The 24,855-nt window shown below is 38.7% G+C and overlaps 1 protein-coding gene across 8 annotated transcripts in view; it reads right to left on the bottom strand.

Annotated features, from left to right (window-relative positions):
• usp34 (ubiquitin specific peptidase 34) overlaps positions 1 to 24,855 on the bottom strand; it is a 204,494-nt gene that overhangs the window by 156,077 nt on the left and 23,562 nt on the right. For all 8 annotated transcript variants that reach the window (XR_013547613.1, XM_078404725.1, XM_078404728.1 and 5 more), the window contains exons 4-11: positions 21,771 to 21,821; positions 19,850 to 19,999; positions 6,943 to 7,010; positions 6,584 to 6,776; positions 2,620 to 2,681; positions 1,490 to 1,571; positions 1,260 to 1,352; positions 776 to 901 (exon numbers count right to left, since the gene is read on the bottom strand). Coding sequence is in view for 7 of the 8 variants with exons in the window: in XM_078404725.1 (XP_078260851.1) it covers positions 776 to 901; positions 1,260 to 1,352; positions 1,490 to 1,571; positions 2,620 to 2,681; positions 6,584 to 6,776; positions 6,943 to 7,010; positions 19,850 to 19,999; positions 21,771 to 21,821 (825 nt within the window). In the remaining variant the exon portion in view is untranslated. The remainder of the gene's footprint in view (positions 1 to 775; positions 902 to 1,259; positions 1,353 to 1,489; positions 1,572 to 2,619; positions 2,682 to 6,583; positions 6,777 to 6,942; positions 7,011 to 19,849; positions 20,000 to 21,770; positions 21,822 to 24,855) is intronic.

The raw sequence follows: 24,855 nt of genomic DNA, 5'->3' as shown, positions 1-24,855 counted from the left end.
CTTCAATTTTCATGGAATTTCAAAATTGGATGTCAAGTCAATCTAGGTCAGTGAGATATTGCAAATATCTAAATTAAAAGATTAAAACAAGTAAACAGTTCATTTCAATATAATGTAGTCGACTCACGAGAATCAAATTCAGATGAAAGGTTATGATTATTTAGGTATGTAGGAAAAAAAACTGCAGATGCTGGTTTAAATCGAAGGTAGACACAAAATGCTGGAGTAACTCAGCGGGTCAGGCAGCATCTCGGGAGAGAAGGAATGGGTGACGTTTCGGGTCGAGAACCTTCTTCAGACCCATGATTATTTAGGCACCCATAAAGCATTTTAATTAAATTTTGCTGAATTCAGCACCAATTTATAATTGAAAATGTATACATTAATACTTTTTCTTTTTAAGATGGAGTGGATAATATATGGTAAGGGAGAGCAGCACTAAAGTAAATCATTTTTCTAAATAATTGTGCATTCACAACAGTTCAAAGGCAATACTGAAATATTTCATATTTAATCAAGAGGAATGAGTTGTCATAGTATAACAATAAAATGAACCAGCAAATTGTTGACATCGCCACAAATTGTTGACATCACCAGCAGATCATGTTACTATGGGGAAATTACAACTAAGATACTATTGTTCTGCGAATGGATAGACTTGAAAGCTCAATGTTGTCAATTTAGATATGCATACTGTTCCTATTTTTTCAAACTAGTTAATCACTGTTGAACTGGTGAGGAAGTAAACAGAAGAGTAACAATTTTCTTATCTTACCTGTTCCGTGTGGACACTTGGGTGAAGAGCAGAAACTAGTTTAAGAAGGTGACGGAGTGGTACAGGATCCAAGTGCTTAATAAGTGAAGGGAACAAATCATGGATGTATCGACTACAGTGCTTCAACTATGTGGTGCATGGGAGAAGAAACAAAAGAAAAAAATATCAAAAGATAGTAGTGTAAGCAAGTAAAACTATAAATGTCAGAACAAATTACTCAATTTAATTTTACCTGATTAAAGTAACAATCAAAGAATCAAAAAAATATTTCTGAGAAAAAATACCAGCAAATAAAAAGGATAATTATTAATTACAATAGAATGATAGCATTTCAATTTGATGATTGCATGACACATCTTTCTAAATCTTCTAAATCTAAATTCAATGAGAATAAAACTAAACCAGTGATATGATGACATTTACATTATAAATTGCTCAATAAGAATGAAGCAACAAAAATCTCTATTTACAAATTAAAAAATACCTGTGCTGCTGCCCAAATACAATCTATATGTTGTGTGCTAAGTCTTCCTTCAGCAGCAAGAAAGTTCAGAATAACTTGGCATTGTTTGATGATCTGCAACCCAATAACAAAAAAAGTTTTTAAAAAGAGCAGTCTTTGCAAGCTTGTTGATGGTTTAGGGAGTGGTATCGGAAGAAGAGGAGTGTGGCAGGATGATGCACAGGATGAAAACAGCTACATTCTAGACAAACCTCAATGTGCAAATTTGGTCCAAAGATATGTTCAACAACATTATTATGAATTAGCCAGTCTGCAAGCTCTTTTGCAATTGACCTATACAGCAAAGGGAAAAGAGTATACATTAATAAACAAATAATCTTTTGCTCCATTTCCCATCTTGTCAATGATTTAAGAGAGAATATTTTTATTCTTATATCTGCATTTGATCCTGAGTCAAGCCACACATCCCGTAGCTCCGCTCTTGCTCCCCCTCCCCCCACTCGTAACAAGGACAGAATCCCCCTCGTTCTCACCTTCCACCCCACCAGCCAGCGTATCCAACAAATCATCCGCCAACATTTCCGTCACCTACCCCACCACTGGACACATCTTCCCATCCCCTCCCCTTTCTGCGTTCCGCAGAGACCGCTCCCTCCGTAACTCCCTGGTCCACTCGTCCCTTTCTACCCAAACCACCCCATCCACGGGCACTTTCCCCTGCAACCACAGGAGATGCAACACCTGTCCCTTTACCTCCCCCCTCAACTCCATCCAAGGACCCAAACAGTCTTTCCAGGTGAGACCGAGGTTCACCTGCACCTCCTCTAATCTCATCTATTGCATCCGCTGCTCTAGAATGCAGAGCTTCTTTACATCGGCAAAACCAAACGCAGGCTCGGCGATCGTTTCGCTCAACACCTTCGTTCAGCCCGCCTTAACCAACCTGATCTCCCGGTGGCTGTGCACTTCGACTCCCCCTCCCACTCCCAGTCTGACCTTTCTGTCATGGGCCTCCTCCAGTGCCATAGTGAGGCCCACCGGAAATTGGAGGAACAGCACCTCATATTTCGCTTGGGCAGCCTGCAGCCCAGTGGCATGAACATTGACTTCTACAACTTTAGATAGTTCCTCTGTCCCTCTCTTCCCCTCCCCCTCTCTTCCCCTCCCCCTTCCCAGTTCTCCCTCTATCTTCCTGTCTCCACCTATATCCTTCCTTTGTCCCGCCCCCCTGACATCAGTCTGAAGAAGGCTCTCGACCCGAAACGTCACCCATTCCTTCTCTCCTGAGATGCTGCCTGACCTGCTGAGTTACTCCAGCATTTTGTGAATAAATACCTTCTATGAGTCAAGCCCCTCATTAAAAGTTGCAATCAATACTTACGTTTCAGTATCTGACACCAAAGACTCATTATTACAAACATCATTGAATGTATGAAGTTGATTCTGTTGAGAAAGAAAAGTTGGAAAATTATTTATTTTATACCCAATCGAAATTGATATGTCAATTTTCAACTTTTGAAAAATCAAAACTTATAGATTAGCGTTGCTGAATCAAAAGTAAATTTACAAAATATTGAGTTCAAGAGACATGAAGGGCAATAAAGTAAAACTGCAGCATCTCTTTCGCCACTGAATGATCATCAGCTGTAAACACAAGAGTGTGGCTCTGTTTTAAGCAACACTAAACAGTAATCTTTGCAATGTTGATATTCATAACATAAGAAAAAAATCTTAAGTAAGAATGTCATAAAACTTTTCTGTTTCAGTGGTGTTTAAAATGTTCAGAAAATTATGAAAAGAAAAACAGAATACTAATGTTGAACGCTTCAGTGGCTTCAAGGGTGTATGAACTGAGTGACAGTAAAAAAAGTGAACTCTCCTATACAATATTGAATAGCGCACCAAACCTTGACCTGCTGACTTACTCCAGCATTTTGTGAATAAAAACCTTTGATAAAAGCTTTTATAACCAGTTTAGGAACCTGTAGATTTAATTTCACATTTAACTGTAAATTACGTTCCACAATAAAATAAACGATGAACTTCAAAATAGAAGAGTAAAATCTTGCCTATGTTCTGGTTTAAAAAAAGGTATTCAATCTGATCGAACACCTACATCCGATTATGGTACACAAATCGATAATCTTTTCTACACCTCACAAACAGTCTCTATTTCCTCAGCAGTTCACAACTCACCAAAGACATGACAGAGTAGACAGACTGGAGTTCATTAGGAAATAGTATCAACACAGGTAGATAAGTCAATTGGTAAAAATGGGCACATTTTCAAGTCAAATGAAAACATAAAGGAGAAAGGGGTAGGATTTGCCAATTGAATAAAATGTGGAGGCTATTGGTGGTCAGAGTTGTGGTGTTTATGATTTATGATTTTGATGTTAATAATTTATAGCATTGATTTGGATGTGGGGGCCAAGGTTAATACATGCAGGTTTGCTGATGATATTAGGTGTGAGTGTGGGTTATGAAGAGGACATTTGAGAATGCCTGGGGATATAGACAGGTAAAAAAGAATGGACGAGGACAAGACAGATGGAATATCTTGAAGAAAAATGCTAGGACATCCAATAAGGTAAAAGAAATAGCAAAGCAAACTTTTTAAAAGCGACGAGATTGAAAAGTGTTCACATTTGAAAGGACCAATGGATCCTTGCAAATAAATCATTGAAAGATAACATAGACCTCCCAACATTGAATTTTACAAATTCAGAATGTTGATGCCCAAAATTCAGAATTTTACATCAAAATTCATAATATGGCGCGTAATGCAATTTTCAGCAAAATAAAAGTATGCACGCCAAATGCGCGTACGCGTTGCGCTACATTCACGTGTGAAAAACTTCTATTATTTCCAACAGTCTGTAGTTCTTGGACTACATGACATTTCAGGCCTATCATGAGTATATTCTACTATAATAGAAAGGTTATTGAACAGAAATACTTTTTACAACAAAGAAAAAATTGTGTTGTTTTGTTCTTTCTATTTTGCTTTTTCCGTACACATCCCAATTCTCTTGGTATTGAATAAAAAAATAGTCATAAACTGTATGACTAAGTTATGAAGAAAGAGTTTCATTTAAAAAACTGCACATACCTAATTTAATTGAAGACATACTTGCTCCAGTGGTCTTCAACAGCAAATCACAACGGTCCATGTCCCCCCCCAACCCTACTTCCCCCCCACCCCCCTCTCCCCATTCCCCTCCCCCTACTCCACCACCCCTCCCCCCTTTTCACCCCTCCTCCCCACTCTCCCCCTCCCTTCCCCATCCCTTCCTCCACCCCCCCACCCCCCACTCCCTCCTCCCACTCCACTGCCCCACTGCCCCACTGCCTCCCTCCCCCCAACCCCTCCCCCCATCCCCTCTCAACATCAACGAGCCTCACGCTCCGCAGCGAGGCGAGGCCAGCGGCGAGGCCGGGCAAGCGGCGAGACCAGGCCAGCGACAAGGCGAGGCGAGGGCAGCGGCGAGGCGAGTACAGCGGCGAGGCCGGGCCAGTGGCGAGGCGAGGCGAGTACAGCAGCGAGGCCGGGCCAGCGACAAGGTGAGGCCAAGCGAGCGGCGAGGTGAGGCAAGGCCGGGCCAGCGGCGAGGCCGGGCCAGCGGCGAGGCAGGAACAGTGGCGAGGCTGGGCCAGCGGCGAGTCGAGGCAAGTACAGTGGCGAGGCCGGGCCAGCGGCGAGACCAGGCCAGGCTAGCGGAGCGGCGAGGCCGGGCCAGCGGTGAGGCAGGGCCAGCGGCGAGGCGAGACCAGCAGCGAGGCGAGACCAGCGGCGAGGTCGGGCCAGCGGCAAGGCGGGACAAGGTAAGCGACGAGGTGAGACCAGTGGCGAGGCCGGGCCAGCAGCGGGCTGGGCAAGGCGAGCAGCAAGGACGGGCCAAAGGCGGGCGGGGCAAGGCGAGCGGCGAGGCATGTGTTTTGTGGAAAAATGTGAGGCAAAATCGGGATGGCGGAAACGAAATAAGAAAGCCAAAACTTTCTGCCAAATTTGGAAGGGTTGGGAGGTCTGGTAACATGCAGAAACAGTGAGTAGAACCCAAATTATATTTTGGTCTAATTTCCCTGCTGGAGGAAGGATATATTTACAAAGTAGAGTGTTTGCAAAGAAATACCAGATCAATTCATAGGATGGCAGAATTGTCCTCTGGGAAGATTAAGCAGCCTGACCCTATATTCTATTAAGAGTTTAGAAGAATGAGAGGCAATCTCATTGAATTATAGAGATTTCCTATGAGGCATAGATGTGGAGTTGATATCGCCCTCGGCTGAAGATGGGAAAGGGGGCTACAATCTGGGGTCAGTATCAAAATCAGGGGTTCATGACAAAGACTAGAAGAAACTTCAGACAAATCTTTACCCAAAGGTGTTGTGTAGCCTCAGGCATGAATGTACTCAAGAAATAAGTCAACTGACATTTTTTAGATATTGAGGAAATTAAGTGGTACTAGACCAAGTGGACCCGTTGGGCCCAAACCTCTCCTGCATTGGTGCAGCACCCTCTCCTACCTCCCTCCCCCCTTCTTTCCCTCCCCTCCCCACTTCCCCTTCCCCCTCTCCATCCCCCTCAACCCCCCTCCTCCCCTCCCCACCACCTCCCTCTCCCTCCCTCCCTAGGAGATAGATTTAAACTTTAAAATGTGAATAACTTTAAAAATATAACACCGATTTCAATAAAACTACTTGCTTTACCATTAATGCGGTGACGGAGTGTAAGGTGGGGCTAAAATTGTCACACTATCATGTACCGTTTTGGCTGTAGTTTGATCACAAATAAACAAACAAACGAAAGTTTTAGTATATAGATGGGATTAATCCAGGGAAGTGGCACCAAGGTGAAAGTTCAGCCACAATGCTACTGAAAGGCACAGTGAGCTTGAGAAACTGATAGGCCTCCACTTGCTAATCCTTCTTGTTCCAATGATTCAGAGGAGTAGGCAGAGGAGAGGAAGTGTGGCGCTTAAACTCAAATGGAACCAATAGACTGCATGTGTGGCACATTTCATATCATATCCTGATCAAGCAGACGTTATTTTAAAAAAAACAGAATATGGCCAAATGAACACAGCACTGCTTAAGCAACATTTTTTTTTAAGAGATACAGCGTGGAAACAGGCCCTTTGGCCCACCGAGTCCGCGCCGCCCAGCGATCCCCGCACATTAACACGACCCTATACACACAAGGGACAATTTTTACATTTACCCAGTCAATTAACCTACAAACATGTACGTCTTTGGAGTGTGGGAGGAAACCGAAGATCTGGGAGAAAACCCACGCAGGTCACGGGGAGAACGTACAACGTGTTATTTACTAAATAACAACTTACTGTAATCTGACTGAGACCAGCCAACCTCATTGTCAGAGTTGGTGACATGAAGTACTTGAAAGCAAGATCCAAACTCTCTTTGTCGAAACACAGCGCCGTATCCAATGGTTCCTTGACTGTACTCCACATTAAGTCTGCCATGTTGCGTGCAGCACTCTGCCGCAATTCCTGGTCTGTAAGTTTACACAAATACCTGGATTTGAACATTTTAAAAAATGGTTATTTTTAAATTCACAAGGTAGTATTGTTTCAGTTTAAGATAGATTCAGAAATTTGTAATTTTTTTTTTTTTAAATGAAATGCTAAAAGATCATTTATGAATACAAAAACATCACAAGTGACGTGATCTGATCACTTACCTAATAACATAAGTTCTAAAGGGTATAACATGCTGCATAACCGCAGGGATGTGCAACCATATCCTAATCTGTAATATGAAACAAAATATAATTTCTAAAACACCATTGGATTATTACCGCCCACATAAAAATGCAATATAATTTCACAAATACGCAAATCTTACTAATATTCTGCTACGCTAAAATGATGTAATTGCCATATTCAACACCAAATTTGATTTTATAGGCCAATCACGTAATTTCTAAAGTGCAAAATATCCCTATTGGTTATTCAGAAATGCTGAATGAAGGATGCCAATATTTAAACCTACCCTTGATCATTGAATTATGAAGATATGTTGCACCACAAGTTGCTGGAAACATAAGTTAGAAACAAGATTATACCCCCTGCAGTTCTTCTGAGGATTTGAAGTACACCAAGAAAATGTCTGACCACATGACAATGAAGACACATGCATCAGAAGTCTACCAGGAAGGTAAGCAAAGAGATTCAATTTGAAATATTAACTATGAAAAGTTGGTTAAAATGCAAAGAGGTTTTAGTGAACAGGTAATACATGAAATTTCTATTTACTTTAAAAAGCAGTTTTCGTCATCAATTTGCATTATGTCATGAACTGACATTAGAAGAACTGAAGCCATTGCTTTAGGTCCGATCACAATTTCCATTCCCTGGAAACCAACTGCACCAACAAACTCAAAGAGCCACATTGTTCAAAACCATTTGTGGCCATATCGTAGTTTTCATGAAATTTTGCTCTGAAGTTCCCCTAAAAAATTCTAAGCTTCACTTTCTTTTTTGTAAAAAGTTCCCCCGAAAGTACCTAATTGACATGTTGTGATTTAAAACACAAAATCCTGGAAGAACTCAGCGGGTCAGGCAGCATCCCGAGGAGGAATGGACGGGTGACTTTTAGGGCTGGGACCCTTCCTCAAATAACTTGATTTCCTGTCCCAATATTTCCTTCTGTGGTCCTGTGACACAAATACTTCATTTTAATAATGCTCCAGAGAAGATCTATCCACCACTTTGCTACATGAAGATATTCCATATACACATACACATGTCCGCATACCAATACAATTCTATTCACTTTGCATGCAGACCACTCCAATGACCTGCTCAGGCACTGAACTACGATTTCAACATTCCTTTTGTTCATATTCTACCATAGCACGATGCTGTTTCCATGCAACGTTGAACCTTTCCTATACTGCAGTGTTGAACACTCAATATATCATGAAAGGTGGATGCAGGGGAATATGCAGTAAGATTGGAGGTAATCAAGCCATGGTTTTACCACAGCAATCTCATCAGTTAAGATCCAAGCTAAGGAGACAAAAGAAAGTGCGGACACTGAAGAAGCAGAGGTTTAAAAAAAAAAAATCCAAGATGGATGTTCAGAATATTATTTCGCAGGGCAGGAAGTGTCAAGACAAGAGGGCACATGTTTAAGATGAGAAGGGAGAAATTTAAAGAAGATCCAAAGAGTAGGTTTTCCACATAGTGGGTGGTGAATATCTGGAACTAGCTGCTAGAAAAGAGGTGGACATAGACACAATACTTACAAAGCCAACATTAATAATCAACAGTAATGCATAAACCTCCCTACATTATTCCGCTTTTTTAATGCTTTCTTGTTAAAATCACCAGATCGATATTTTTAAAAATCTTTAAAATATAAATGCCATTGCCCTTCAGCAAGTCGGTAGAGCAATGTAACGTATCACATTATCCTAATCCCTTAAATCGCCACAAGATCAACACATAAATTGTCTGGGTCTGTGAAGGAAATACAACTGGCAAGTCTTTTTTCAGTCTGGGGGGAGGAAAAGAGCACTGTAAAAGAAGCTTGTCCCTCCATCCTCTCCCCCTTCCCAGTTCTCCCATTAGTCTTACTGTCTCCAACTGCATTCTATCTTTGTCCCGCCCCCTGCCCTGACAAGTCTGAAGAAGGGTCTCGAGCCGAAATGTCACCCATTCCTTCTCTCCAGATATGCAGCCTGACCCGCTGAGTTACTCCAGCATTTTGTGTCTACCTTCGATATAAACCAGCATCAGCAGTTCTTTCCAACACATAATTCTACGTGACTACAGTACGACTCCTAAAAATGCAGCATCCTCTGGATTTTGGCAGTACTAAATAAGCAGATTTTTCAGATCATTGCATGGTTTCATTAATACTCCTGAACATACAGTGCCCTCCATAATGTTTGGGACAAAGACCCATCATTTATTTATTTGCCTCTGTACTCCACAATTTGAGATTTGTAATAGAAAAAATCACATGTGGTTAAAGTGCACATTGTCAGATTTTATTAAAGGGTATTTTTATACATTTTGGTTTCACCATGTAGAAATTACTGCTGTGTTTATACATAGTCCCCCAATTTCAGGGCACCATAATGTTTGGGACACATGGCTTCACATGCGTTTGTAATTGCTCAGGTGTGTTTAATTGCCTCCTTAATGCAGGTATAAGAGAGATCTCAGCACCTAGTCTTTCCTCCAGTCTTTCCAACACCTTTGGAAACTTTTATTGCTGTTTATCAACATGAGGACCAAAGTTGTGCCAATGAAAGTCAAAGAAGCCATTATGAGTGAGAAACAAGAATAAAACTGTCAGAAACATCAGCCAACCCTTAGGCTTACCAAAATCAACTGTTTGGAACATCATTAAGAAGAAAGAGAGCACTGGTGAGCTTACTAATCGCAAAGGGACTGGCAGGCCAAGGAAGACCTCCACAGCTGATGACAGAAGAATTCTATCTATAATAAAGAAAAATCCCCAAACACCTGTCTGATAGATCAGAAACACTCTTCAGGAGTCAGGTGTAGATTTGTCAATGACCACTGTCCACAGAAGACTTCGTGAACAGTAGTACAGAGGCTACACTGCAAGATGCAAACCATTGGTTAGCCGCAAAAATAGGATGGCCAGGTTACTGTTTGCCAAGAAGTACTTAAAAGAGCAACCGCAGTTCTGGAAAAAGGTCTTGTAGACAGATGAGACGAAGATTAACTTATATCAGAGTGATGGCAAGAGCAAAGTATGGAGGAGAGAAGGAACTGCCCAAGATCCAAAGCATACCACCTCATCTGTGAAACATGGTGGTGGGGGTGTTATGGCCTGGACATGTATGGCTGCTGAAGGTACTGGCTCACTTATCTTCATTGATGATACAACTGCTGATGGTAATGGCATAATGAATTCTGAAGTGTATAGACACAACCTATCTGCTCAAGTTCAAGCAAATGCCTCAAAACTCTGGCCGGCGGTTCATTCTACATCAAGACAATAATCCCAAACATACTGCTAAAACAACAAAGGAGTTTTTCAAAGCTAAAAAATGGTCAATTCTTCAGTGGCCAAGTCAATCACCCAATATGAACCCAATTGAGCATGCCTTTTATTTGCTGAAGAGAAATCTGAAGGGGACTAGCCCCCAAAACAAGCATAAGATAAAGATGGCTGCAATACAGGCCTGGCAGAGCATCACCGGAGAGGACACCCAGCAACTGGTGATGTCCATGAATTGCAGACTTCAAGCAGTCATTGCATGCAAAGGATATGCAACAAAATACTGAACATGATTACTTTCATTTACATGGCATTGCTGTGTCCCAAACATTATGGTGCCCTGAAATGTGGTGACTATGGATAAACACTGCTGTAATTTCTACATGGTGAAACCAAAATGTATAAAAATGGCCTGTATTAAAATCTGACAATGTGCATTTTAACCATGTGATTTTTTTTAAATTACAAATCTCAAATTGTGGAGTACAGAGGCAAATAAATAAATGATGGTTGTTTGTCCCAAACATTATGGAGAGCACTATAGAAAATAAATTTGACACCAGAAAACATTTTAAAAGATTTTTTTCACAATAATGCAACAAGTAGCAGTTAATTTGGTCTCCCAACCATAGTCTGACAATGAATAAAATAATTGGCGATTCACCTTATCTGCTTTCGCACATAATTCCTGTTTCCTCTGATTGCTTCAGGATTCAAAAGCTACAATGTCATTCCTGATTAACAGAATATCCACAGCAATCGTGGACGTAATTTCCAGAAATGACAATATTCGTAAGGTCATTCAGCCCATCAAGTCTATTCTGCCGTTCAATCATGGCTGATCTATTTTTCCCTCTCACTCCCATTCTCTTACCTTCGCCCCATTACCCCAGACACCCTTACTAATTAAAAATCTGTCAATCTCCGTCTTAAAAATATCCATTGACTTGGCCTCCACATCCGTCTGTGGCAATGAATTCCAGTTCACCACCCTGACTAAAAAAATCCTTCTCATCTCCTTTCTAAAGTACATCCTTGTATAGACAAATCCTATCTGCTCAAGTTCAAGCAAATGCCTCAAAACTCTGGCCAGCGGTTCATTCTACATCAAGACAATAATCCCAAACATACTGCTAAAACAACAAAGGAGTTTTTCAAAGCTAAAAAATGGTCAATTCTTCAGTGGCCAAGTCAATCACCCGATATGAACCCAATTGAGCATGCCTTTTATTTGCTGAAGAGAAATCTGAAGGGGACTAGCCCCCAAAACAAGCATAAGATAAAGATGGCTGCAATGCAGGCCTGGCACAGCATCACCAGAGAAGACACTCAGCAATTGGTGATGTCCATGAATCGCAGACTTCAAGCAGTCATTGCATGCAAAGAAATTGAAAACTGCAATGCCATTCACTGCAAATAGTTTGCTATCACTATCCTGATGCATGAACAATGGAAGGTTATGGGGAACCGTATCTGCATAAAATTCAAAACTTTCAGTATAGTATGAACAAAATAGTTATAAGAATTAGCAGCCAACATTCTCATATCTATATTCCCTGCAGCAGGCATGTGCTCTCATTTATACAGTTACAAAACATAGGATGCTTGTCCATAAAATTCTATACTGATACAAACCCTGTTCAGATGCTGCCTGCCCATTGAGTTCCTCCAGCTTATTTGTCACAGAACAAGAGTATTTTTTGCTCATTTTCTTTTTCCAAAGATAACACTGTAAAAAACATTTCAGCTCATCTTACGAGTCTTAGCAACCAGTTAAAGTGACATAAAATCATGACTTTGCTCCTCTCGGTATTAGTGGTTAATTGCACTTCCTCCCTCATATGAAATCATCATTATCGGATTTCATGTTTAAGTTTCGCCTAATCAGTCTTAAGTTTCGACATAACAATGGAGTTGTGTATTGTCCTGACACACTACCGTAATCACAGTATTGTTTTTCATAGTTCGATCTAAAATGCTTTCTTCAATGTTCAATTGGTTTGCTCTGATATGCAGACTTATGGCTTTATTTTTAAGTATTAATGGACAGCATTTATATTAGAAGATTCAATCTCACTAATACACCATTCTGTCTTGTATAAAATACGGATTAATGAATGGTGCCATAATATTTTAACAATTTTGCTCTCATTCTACTGAAAGTTTTGGTTTTTATCGGTCTAGTGTTTCCATCTTTTCTGCATATAGGTCAATGTAATGAATGACACAATTTTCAAGCAATCAAATTTGCCAAGGCAACTGAAATTTCTATATTAGATATGATTGAAAATGAAAGAATTGCAAAATGGACATACTATTCTATAATGACAAATTACAATAGCCAACCCTCATGACATACAGTTTTGTCAGTGGTGCAAGCTCAACAAACGAAAGAGCATGTGATACAAACAGAAAATTTGGTACAATTTTTTTCTTCAGGAAATAAATGCAAAATAAAGCAGAAAGTGTTGGGAATGTTCAGCAGGTCAGCCACATCGTGGGGGGGTGGAAGGAAAAACAGAGTTAATGTTTCAGATCAAAAAGCCACTTCATCAGAATTGAGGAGAGAAATGAAGACAGATGCTGGACCCTTGAGCACAACACAAGTATTGCGAGTAACTCAGCAATTTGGGCAGCATTTGTGAAGAAAATGGAAAGCTGATATTTCGGGTCAGGATCCTTCTTCAGACACTCAGAGGCATGAAGCTCTGTAACTGGCAGGGAGAGCTGGGAAACGATGTCACAGATAGGGAAAACCAGGATGCCCAAACAGAAAAGTATATCTGATTAGTGAGCGAATGAGTGGAGTTAGAGAGCAAAAACGAAGGCAAGTTGGCAGATGACATGAAAACTGGAGGTCGCAGAGAGCAAAGGTCATCTAAGGATACAATAGGAGCTCGGTCAGCTGGAAAGTTGGGGAGAGTGGAAGCAGGTGAAATTTAATGCAGAAAAGTGTGAAATAGTGCACTAGGCAAAGTCAAATTCTGGCAGAACATGAAGAGCAAATGGCAGGGACTTTAGGAGCATTTTACATGGGGACCTTGGGGTGCAAGCTCTTAAGTGGTTAGAAAAGGTGGCATTTGCTATGATTGCCTTCATAAGCTGAGGCATTACGTATGGGAATATGGACATCATGTTGTAAATGTACAAATCAATTGTTAGACAGCCCTTAGAATAATATGCATAGTTCTGGACGCCACACTTCAAAAAGGATGTCAAAACAAAAGAGTGTGAAGGGATTAACTATGGCGTTATTTGGAATGGAGGGCTTTAGTTATAAAGAGAGATTAGGAAGGCTGAGTGCATTCTCACCAAAATATAGGTTTATAAAATTACGAGCAGAATAGTGAGTCCGAGTTTTTTTCCCAAGACAAGGGAGTCTACCACATGAGGGCAGTTTTAAGGTGAGAGGGGAGATATTTAAAGATTTGAGGGGCACTTTTTTCCAGAGGGTGTGGTTATCTGGCATAAACTGTTAGAGTGGGTGAGGGAGATAAACAATTACAACATTTAGAAAGCATTTGGACAGATAGTTGGTTAGGAAAGGCATAGTGGGACAATGGGATTAGCATAAATGGTACGGACAAGATGACGGGAAAGGGCATATTTCTGTGTCGTACGAATGACAAATATTCAACAAAAAAACACAAAATAATGGAATAATTGTGATTTGCAGAGCGGGAAGACATATAGAAGACATACAGGAAAAAAAGGGTGCTGTTTCTCAAGCTTGTATTGGTCTCTTTGTAATAGTGCAGGACGCCACATAGGCGCAGTAGGCAACTCTGAACTGCCTCTTGCCCACACTTTAATTCTCTGACCCTTTGGTCTGTGCCTACAACACTGTTACAGGACCTCCTCTTCCATCAGGGCACGTTGCAGCCATCTTAACTTAATATTGGATTCTACCAGAAGTAACTTGATTTTTCTATCTGTAGCAGTCGTTCATCTGTAATTTTGTATTTTCTCCCCTTTTTTCCAGCCTAATCTGCCAGGTATGTCTTCCTGCTCTGCTTTTTGCAACTCGTAGATTCTTTCCGCTACATTGACATTCTCCAACTGTTCCAGTTCATTCATTGACCAGATAATATTGTTTACAGCTCATCCCCAAGTTCACCCCAGTTTTACAGTGTCAAGAGACATTGCCTCCCCTGTGCTCCATCCAGCTTTACAAGCTCCCTTTGTCTCCTTCACAGTTCTGTGGTGGAGACTTTTCCTTAAATGTTAACTCTGGTTCTCTTCCCATTGATATAGCCTACTCTACAAATTGTTTCCAGCATTTTTTATTTTTTTTTTAGATTTCCAACATCTGCAACTTATTTTGACCCATAGCAATTGTAAAGCAGACTGCAACCATTTATCCAGAATTGAATACTCAAAAACATGCTGACAGACTCTGTCAATTTCCCAGCAGCACTTGCGACCTAGCAGAAATTCCAAACACTAATTCTGGGAAATATACCAATGAACTAGTCGCAAAAATACATACTCATGTACTTGAAAGGAGAAGGGGGAAGCATAGAGTTATCCAACTTTTAATCGTTTCAATGATTTTAATTCAAATTTTACAAAAATACTTCAATTTATTTTAAAGAATTTGAGTGTTTTCTTAATGTCTTGGATAGCTTTGCCAGCTGTCAAAACTTTCTCCACCCCCACTCCCATCTGTCGGCAGTGCTTGGTGTGGACAATCCATTTGACAGCACAAGTTACCATTTTGGTCTAGGCAGCAAGTTAACACAATAGAATACACAAAACTCTTCACGTCATCAGCAAGTACATGCAACTCATCGCAAACAAGAGGTTATGGCCTCTTTTTTCAGGCTCATTCCCTGATTTGGCCACTGCTGGCAATATTGATTTTCTTTGCTGATCCTTATTTATCTTTAAGATGGTTGGAATGGAAGTATTAGGGGCTCTTCTTGAATTAATGCAGTCAATGAAATGCAGATGGATTTGTTCCAGAATTTTAAAAGAATGTAATCACAGCTGGTTAGAATGAATTTATCCATCACTGAATATATATTGTGGCAAATATGCTCTTAAATAGAACTTTTGTAATACATTTATAATTAGCAGCCTAACTAAGGAGAAAAAGCATTATTATAAATTCAGAATTTTGAAGTTGTATTACACTGGTATGCCATTGATCATGAGGAAAATCAGTTGTCCATTGGGATTTAACTGTCACATTTTCATAGCTTTCAAAAGAAATTAGGGCAAGCCCACTACTCAATAAACTTGCTGAACAATCCCACAAAACATCAAGCATCAAAGCCACACAAGATCAATTTTCAGAAATTAAGTCAGTATTCTGGTTCCAAGTAACTTGGTTTTCTATTTCTTCTGAACATAACAAGAGAACTTTTGTTCCCTAAGCCAACGTGTGAGAAGCAATTTTAGTGTGGCTGACATAAAATTGGATCTTACTTCATCCCCTTGAAAATGGTCTTTTCCCAAGTGTCTCTTCTCTTTCCATCTCCTTCAAAGCCAACAATTCCAGATCTCAACTACTAAATCACATCTCCCCTTGTATTTTTTGCACTAAATGTTAAATCTGTGTATGTTTGCTCTTGAACCACCAACTAATGGGAAACTTTCCTTCGTTTATCTTATATCTAAACTAAAAATGATCTTACACACCTCAAACAAATCTCCAACTGACCTTCTTTGCTCCACGCAAAAGAACCCAGCTTCTCCAGTTGAATCTCTAACTTATTCCCTCATTACTCAATCCATTTCAGTAAATCATTTCAGTACCCTCTGAAGGACTTCACTTCGTAAAATATGGCCTACAGATTTGGACAGTTTTGGAATAACCAAAGTTTGGCATACATTCAACACCTTCCCACTGCTATACTCTATGTCCCTACTAATGAATCCCAGAATCCTATATGTTTTACTATGCACTATCACATTCAAGGATTTAAGACCATGTACACTCAGATCCCACATTTCCAAATCACACTTTAGTTTGTAATACTTAATTCTTTCAGAAAAAATGCCGCATTTCACTCGTCTCTAATAAATGGCACATGCCATTTGTCTACCCAGTGAATCAAACTTTCTAAAAAAGCTACCAAAATTGATCACCTCCCTTTTTTGTCTAATGCGCTCTATCTGCCCTGTCCCCACCCAGTCAATCAATATTCCCTTGTAGCTTCTCCAATCCTTCCTCATAGCCCACGCAGCCATCCAGCATGGTATCATCAGCAAACCTATTACATGGCCCCAACACCCATGTCACCAATCTCTGAGCACCCTATTAGACACAGCCTCGGTACCCAAAAATCATCTGTTTAATCCAAACCATTAAAGAAACCCCAATCCATGATATTATATTACCTTCAATCCTGTGTAATCTCATTTGATTTATAGTTTAAAATATGCCACACTTTAACGATATTATACCTTATGAGTAAATGATTTCCCCACGCTTATTCTATAGGGTTAGTGAAACATGAAACTTCTCCTTTATATATCCATGCTAATCTGGTGCACTTCCTTTTTAATAAATGCAAGCAATTTTCCTCCGATTGTTGTTAGGCTAACCGGGCGTTTCTCAACCGGGGTTCCCCAGAACGCTAGGGTTCTGCTAGAGGTCGCTAGGGGTTCCGAGAGAAATAGTGATAAATAGGCTAATCACATGTAAATGCATTTTTGGGTCATTTTTATGTTTAATTTCATATTCATAATTTTATTATACACCTACAGCATATTCTTGGAAAATTCTTGGGTATTATAATAAAGTCTTCAATCTGTTATATCATTTAAAAGTATAATAATCATAGGGAATATATTTAGCAACGTCTATAGGGCGCCAGTGTGAAACGGCCTTTAGTGGTCAGTGGACAGGAGCTGTACGTGACGGATTTGTGTATCATTACACATGACTCACTCGAGTACAGACGCATGCACGGTCTCCATCAGTCCTGTCTGTGCTTCCTAGTGTGCAGGTACAATCCTTCATTCGCCCACGTTATTTAGCAATTTTTGCCCATCATTTAGGGCTGTTATATGAATTAAAAAAATTTAAGTATGTTTATTTTTGTTAGTTCATGAAAAGTTTGTGTTTATGTATGTTTTTGTTAGTTTATGCAAAGTTTGTGTGTGTTGTTTTAAGTTATTGTAGTAGTTATTATCTGTTTTTGTTCTGTTTATATGTGTTATATATGATGTTGGTTATTTATGCTTATTTTTTGTATTTAGATATGGTTGATTTTTTGTTTGAATGAAAACTTCCTTATGAGGTCTCTTGAACAAGCAGTTTGATTTCAGTTTTTGTTTTGCATTGGCAATAAATTTGAGAAAAATGTACTTTATTTTTTGCTTGAACCAGTCATCAGAAAAATATATTATGTTTGTCTTATGAACTTACAAGTTTATGAAAGAGAAAGAAAGAGATTAATAAAGATATATAATAATTTTTATGCAAGGGTTCCCCGAGACATGAAAATTATTTCAAGGGTTCGGCAAGGGTAAAAAGGTTGAGAAACACTGGGCTAACCAGTCAGTGGTTTCAAGTTTTTTTTCAGTCACTCCTACATTTTGATAGGAAAGTTTCAAGTAAATCACGTTTCTTTAAATGTTAACTGAGATGTATTTATACTAAAGAGCCAAAAGAGACTGCAGATGCTGGAATCTGGAGCAAGAAGCAATCTGCTGGAGGAAATCAGTGGTGGAGCAGCATCAGTGGGTAGGAAAGGAGCTGCCCACATTCCAGGTCGAAACCCTGCTTCAGGTCTGAGACTGCTCTATTCTTGACCACCTGAACCTGCAGAGAATAGTGAACATTGCTCAGTCCATCAAAGACTCATCACTTCCTTTCATCCAGTCCATCTTCACCGTATGTTACATCAGAAAATCTGTAAGTACCATCACAGAGGCCTGCTACCCTGCCCATTCCCTTATCTCTTCTACCCTCTGCGAGAAGATACTGGAGCTTGAAAGCCCCAAGTCCAGACGAGAAAAGCTTCTTCTCCACTGCGATCAGACTCCTGAACCAATCACCTCTTTCACAGCCAGTTCCCATAGGGTGCTGCCACATATTCTTATCTCTACCTTATTTAGTTATTTCATTTTACACTTTAGATTGCACTACAATATTTACACCATTCTTGTTGCTTTGCAACCACGGTTGTATTTATTATTGTATCTATCATTACTGTATACTGTTTATTGTAACAATAAACAAATCTGAATCCTTCTACCCCCCATAGTTGCTGCTCGACCCACTTAGTTCCTCAGCAGATTGTTTGTACTTAGATTAATGTGTACATTTGTGTTTTGAGGTTTAATCTTCTAATTATTAATACTAACTTAAAAATCAAAAATAATTTAATTTTTCATAGCATTTTTCAGTGTCAGCTACACGCAGACATTTAAAATCTTTTGTGACAATGTCAAATCATTTCTGGGGACAGGACTTTGAATTTCTGAATTTCTGATGAGAAGGCCCTCTGCTCAAGTGGTCTCAGGGACGAAGCTGCCAAGTTCAGAAAGGAGCACAGTGGAGTTACATCATGACCAGTTCACACGAACAATTTCATTCTAAATATGGACACAGGAATTTACAAAGCAAAACTTGCTGTGAAGCACACTTAAAGATTCAAAATCTTCAAGTACTTAAAAAAAAAGGAAAAATAGCAAATTAAAAGAGTCACAGTAAAAATGAGCTTATTTGTAATTAAGGTGCTTTGATAAACTATAACTTGCTCAGATGGACATGGAATACAAATAGATTTCCAGAGTAACGCAGCAGGTTAGGCAGCATCCTTGGATAACATGGATAGGTGACATTTCGGGTCACAATTTTGGGACATTTCCAAAGTTCCGTCTGAAAAAGGGTCCTGACCCGAAATGTCAGCTATTGATATAATCCAGAGATGCTGCCTGACCTGCTAAATTACTCCAGCACTGTCTTTTTTTTTGGAAACCATTACCTATATTTCTTTGTTTCTACATAAACTGATTTCTACTGGTCTGCAGAATACCTGTTTTATTTAATTGATATAACATCTTCTACAATGCAGCACATTGAGCATTTTGTTCTTATTTGTTTTTTTTCCGATATTAGTACATCACCTGCTATGTAAGTACTTTACACATTCTTTCTTGAATGACCACAGGAACTTCAAACTACAAGTTACATCACATGCAAATTAATATACTCACGCCTTTTGATATTACAATCAGCCAAATCAATAAACAATGCTCATGAATTACAAAAGATAACATAAACAAATAATTAGGCTTTAAACGCGAGTTACATAAAAGTACAGAGACCTATTTAATCCACATTTGATTGCCTTTCTGCTGCATCTACATTGCAGCAACAACATTTTGATCCATTATATAACAGGACCAAAATTACTTTATCTTAGATTCTTAACTGTGTCCTAACCAAAGTTTCATTCAAAAAATATTAAAACTTCTTTACTCTTGCACTGTATGGCCTGGCCATAAAAACACAAAGTAGCCATTTTCATGAGCCTATCTACATGTAGATTCATTGATCTGTGAGGAAGAGCAACAGTTTAATATAATTAGTCCTCAAATCTGTTAGGTAGTTAATAGAATTTAAAGTAAAAATATGTGCAACTTACATTGGATACTACTGTGATAAATGCATGTGCTATTGGAAAAGGAAGAGTTTCAGGAGTTCCATATTCAAAACAATCTTTCATAAGCGAAAGGCCATTTTTCCCACAAAAGAGGCAGACATAACGAAGCAAGTGCAAAGGTACTTCTACATCCTAAACAAATAAGAAACAAGGATAATTAAAGAGATTTGAAACAAATAACAAAATAAGTAATTTACAAAGGTTTTCATATCAAAAATATTAGATCTCTAACTGATCTAATTTAAATTTCATTTTGTAGATTTTATATAAAGTTCAGAAAATTAGATTGCAACAAAAGGCAGACTACTTCACAAGTTTACAACGACAATATTTTTCAGCGAGTTTTTCAGGATTCATGAAAAATTACAATATGTAAAATCCCCAGAGATAATGCATTGTATTAATCAATGTTGCCACATCAAATCTTCTTGCAGAATTTTTCCTGCAAGCAACCTTAAAAGTATACACTCGATAGCTGAATTTTGTTTGCAGATGATTAAAAGAACCCAAACTTTGGGTCTAATAAAAAGAGCCACATCAAAGCCTCAACCTCGATTTTTAATCACAAATGGTGCTCAGTATTTCAAATATTTCCAAGACTTCCTATTTTTTCATTCAGGTTTCCAAAATGAAGCTGTTTTTAAGCTTCTGTTCACTGATCATAAATAGCACAAAATTTCTTCCTGTGGATTATTATATTAGAATGTCCATTTTAGGAATTACTACCTGATTAAAAATGAAAATTCAACAATATTTTATGTGGATGATGCACAAGTTGAAAAGATCCAAATATGACGATACACCACAATACAATTCCGCTCAGCAGCAGAAGGTAAAAAGAGTGTTTTGATCAAAGTTTATCAGAAAAATAATATCTAGGATATATTGGAATAGTTTTTCCACATAATATTGATTCATGTAAAGGACTAATGAAATGTAAAAGTACTGTCAACAAAGAGCTAAAGATAGGCAATTATTTGAGATATCAAAAGAGCTTTGATGCAAGGTCAGTCTACTCAGAACAAAATACAAGCTGTCATGTTTAATTTAGCCAATAAGTAGACCAAGTGACCAATTTTTATTCCTTCAAAGAACTACTGGCTCCAAATTTAGTTAAAATAATTATTTACTTAAAATAAATAAAGGAAATTTATGATCAATAACTGCATCTCAAACTCCAGTTTGTAAGAAATAGCTGGTTGAAACAAAATATCTAGGATCTTGCAACAATACCAACATAAAGCCTACAAATTTACAAATATAGCCAGATGAAAATAATATGCAATTGGAGAAAATATAGGAAATGTGTAGGTGGTTAGACTGCAATGTGAACTAAAGTGTAGAGAGAGTAGCTGTGAGAGTTCGTGATATTATAATATCTGTTATAACTCCACCAAATGGAAAGAGAGAAATCTGGAAAGACTCAATTTACCATGTAAAAATGAAAGAAAGATAGAATTTAGCAGCTATTGATCAAATTTCTCAGCTGAAGCAAGGTACTAAAACCACATTTTCTAGAAGACCTTAAGTGAGTCATTAATCAAAACTGAAACAAATCATGTCCACATATTCCACAAAATGTAGAGTGAGGACATGCACAGATCCAAAACAGCAGTTAATGAAAATCACAAGTTGGGTTGTAAAGAGATCATATATTACTGCTTCTTAAGCTTAATATCCAGATATGATTTGCCCTTAAAACAGACATTACAATGACTAAAGAAAAAGAAATTGAGTCATTTTATTTGCAGGATAGAAAATTGACTAAAATGTCCAAATTATACACTTCTATATTTATGCTAATGTCAAATTTTGCAAGACATACACACATGTTTCATAATGTCATTATATTAGTTTAAAAATGAATCGAAATAGCATAAAATGGATGAAAATTGCTACTTACATTCATATCACAAAACGCCCCTAATAAGTTGCTTTCATGAGCTGAAATATCCTAATTTAAAGAAAGGTTAGTATAGATTTTAAGCAAGTTTGAAATATTAAGATTACATGATTTTAGGCAACAGTAGATAGGAACTACAAAGCCAGACCTATCAATATTAGATTAAAGTAAACATTGAGATTAAAAACAAATTGGTCCTCGACAAATTTAAAAACAATTAACCCTTTAACAATTTAAACTTTGTGTCAGATGACCAACACAACAAGCCCAATTAAGGTAAATGTACATACAATCCAGACTGAGACCTCAATGCAGTAGTAAATATATTAAAATAAAGGCCTGTCTCTGCCTAAATAAGTGGAGATAAAAAGTCCAACATACTGTTCAGGAGCAGAACGATTCCAGTATCTCGTGCAATATTTCTCTATCAACCAACAACACTTACACCCACATAGTATCGTTAACATAGTAAAGTGCCCTGAGCCATTTAACAGGAGAGTAACCAGAGGGTTACTAGGGATATTAGGGCAACCATGGTAGGTTTAAGCAGTATCTTGAAAGAAGAGTGTACAGAGGCCACGTTCAGAGAAAAAAATCCCAAATTTACTCCACAATGTGCTCGCGGCCACCAAAGAGGGATTACCTGGAAAGCACAAGAGGGCAAAACTGGAGCAGCACAAAGATTCAAGAGTGTTTCAGGGCTGGAAAAGGTTACAGAAATAGGGAGGGTCTTGAAGAGTTGGAAACAATTATTAAAATCACATCATTACCAGTCAGCAAAATACCAACATATACCAACAAGCATTCGAGGGCAAGTTAAGATGCCGGCAATACAAATTTTCAAGGAACTAAATCTTATGAACAGTCCAAGATGAGTTGAAGGAGAGCAAAGGAATAGTCAATTCTGGAGCCAAAAAGATATGGATATAGGATTTAGCAGTAAACTGATTGAAGGTGATTGAGGAATACAAGATCAGAAACTGAATTCAGAAGTAAACTTTTTGATTCATCAGCTAGAGAATAAGGATATAGCATAGACAACTGCACTTCCCAGTGTGTAAGAAGGAACTGCAGATGCTGGTTTAAATGGTATGTTGGCATTCATAGCAAGAGGATTTGAGTTTAGGAGCAGGGAGGTTCTGCTGCAGTTGTACAGGGCCTTGGTGAGACCGCACCTGGAGTATTGTGTGCAGTTTTGGTCTCCTAACCTGAGGAAAGACGTTCTTGCCTTAGAGGGAGTACAGAGAAGGTTCACCAGATTGATCCCTGGGATGGCGGGACTTTCATATGAGGAAAGACTGGATAGACTGGGCTTGTACTCGCTGGAATTTAGAAGACTGAGGGGGGATCTTATAGAAACATATAAAATTCTTAAGGGGTTGGAGAGGCTAGATGTGGGAAGATTGTTCCCGATGTTGGGGGAGTCCAGAACCAGGGGTCACAGCTTAAGGATAAGGGGGAAGTCTTTTAGGACCGAGATGAGAAAACATTTCTTCACACAGAGAGTGGTGAGTCTGTAGAATTCTCTGCCACAGAAGGTAGTTGAGGCCAGTTCATTGGCTATATTTAAGAGGGAGTTAGATGTGGCCCTTTTTGCTAAAGGGATCAGGGGGTATGGAGAGAAGGCAGGTACAGGCTACTGAGCTGGATGATCAGCCGTGGTCATATTGAATGGCGGTGCAGGCTCGAAGGGCCGAATGGCCTACTTCTACACCTATTTTCTATGTTTCTAAACCGAAGATAGACACAAAAAGCTGGAGTAACTCAGCAGGACAGGCAGCATCTCTGGAGAGAAGGAATGGGTGACGTTTCGGGTCGAGACCCTTCTTCAGACTGGTTAGGGATAAGGGAAACGAGAGATATAGACAGTGAAGTGGAGAGATAAAGAATGAAGAATGGAGAGATAATGAAAGATATGCAAAAAAGTAACGATGATAAAGGAAACAGGCTGTTTGTAGGGTGAAAATGAAAAGCTAGTGTGACTTAGGTGGGGAAGGGATATATATATATATATATATATATATATATATATAGAGAGAGAGAGAGAGAGAGAGAGAGAGAGAGAGAGAGAGAGAGAGAGAGAGAGAGAGAGAGAGAGGGAATGCCGGAGCTACCTGAAGTGAGAGAAATCAAGAATCATACCACTGGGCTGTAAGCTGCCCAAGCGAAATATGAGATGCTGTTCCTCCAATTTGCATTTAGCCTCACTCTGACAATGGAGGAGACCGAGGACAGATAAGTCTGTGTAGGACTTCCCAATGGTTAGAGTAGATTTCTATTTCTACAACAATGAATGTCAATTAGTTTTTAATTCTCTGTTGTTTGCACAGCCTTGTTGTGCACAAATTGCCAACAGTAATTAATCTTGAAAAGTAATTCATTAGTTACAATGTGATTTTGTGCTGTTTTTATGGGATATTTTCATGTTCTTTGTAGCTGGGCTATCTACCATTCAGCAAAACCCATTATGATTTATTTGCTTGTAAATCTTAAAATGATATCTTTAATGGCAGCATCTTCATTTGACGTTATGAAGTGTGTCAAGTAAATTTTCCATCAAACTAACAACTGCATTTGTTTTACTTATTTCATTTGAAATCTGAATTATATTTAGATACTGCTCATGACGCAGTAGCAAAATAAATTACAAACAATAAGTTAACACGATATCTACATTTTCTTGAAATGGACATTTCCCACTTATCAAAGCTGTTACCTATATCAATCGAGGTCATTAGTAGCCTCTCAAATCTTGACATTTAGAGCTTACTTGTGCAAATATCATACTTTAAAGTTTATTATTTATATGCTGGATGTGCAAAAATTAAAATGGCATTCAGGAATGTAAATCATTTAACTGCTGTTCTCCTCTCCAACAACACTCCAAACATAGTCAATTTATTGCAGAGATGTCATCTACAGGATAAACACTAAGTGTTCAAAGAGGAGGTTGTTCTGTTGATTCTTTTCCATTAACAAAGCAACAATTTCAATTCTATTTATGCTAATAACCAAAGATATAACTAATAACTTGTATCTTTAAGATGTAGTTCAAAAAGCTATTGTACAGATCCAATCCTTCAAA

This window comes from Rhinoraja longicauda, chromosome 9, assembly GCF_053455715.1.
Source record: "Rhinoraja longicauda isolate Sanriku21f chromosome 9, sRhiLon1.1, whole genome shotgun sequence".
Classification (NCBI taxonomy): Eukaryota; Metazoa; Chordata; class Chondrichthyes; order Rajiformes; family Arhynchobatidae; genus Rhinoraja; species Rhinoraja longicauda.
Note: the sequence above shows the minus strand (reverse complement) of the source record. Positions and strands in the feature narration are given on the sequence as shown.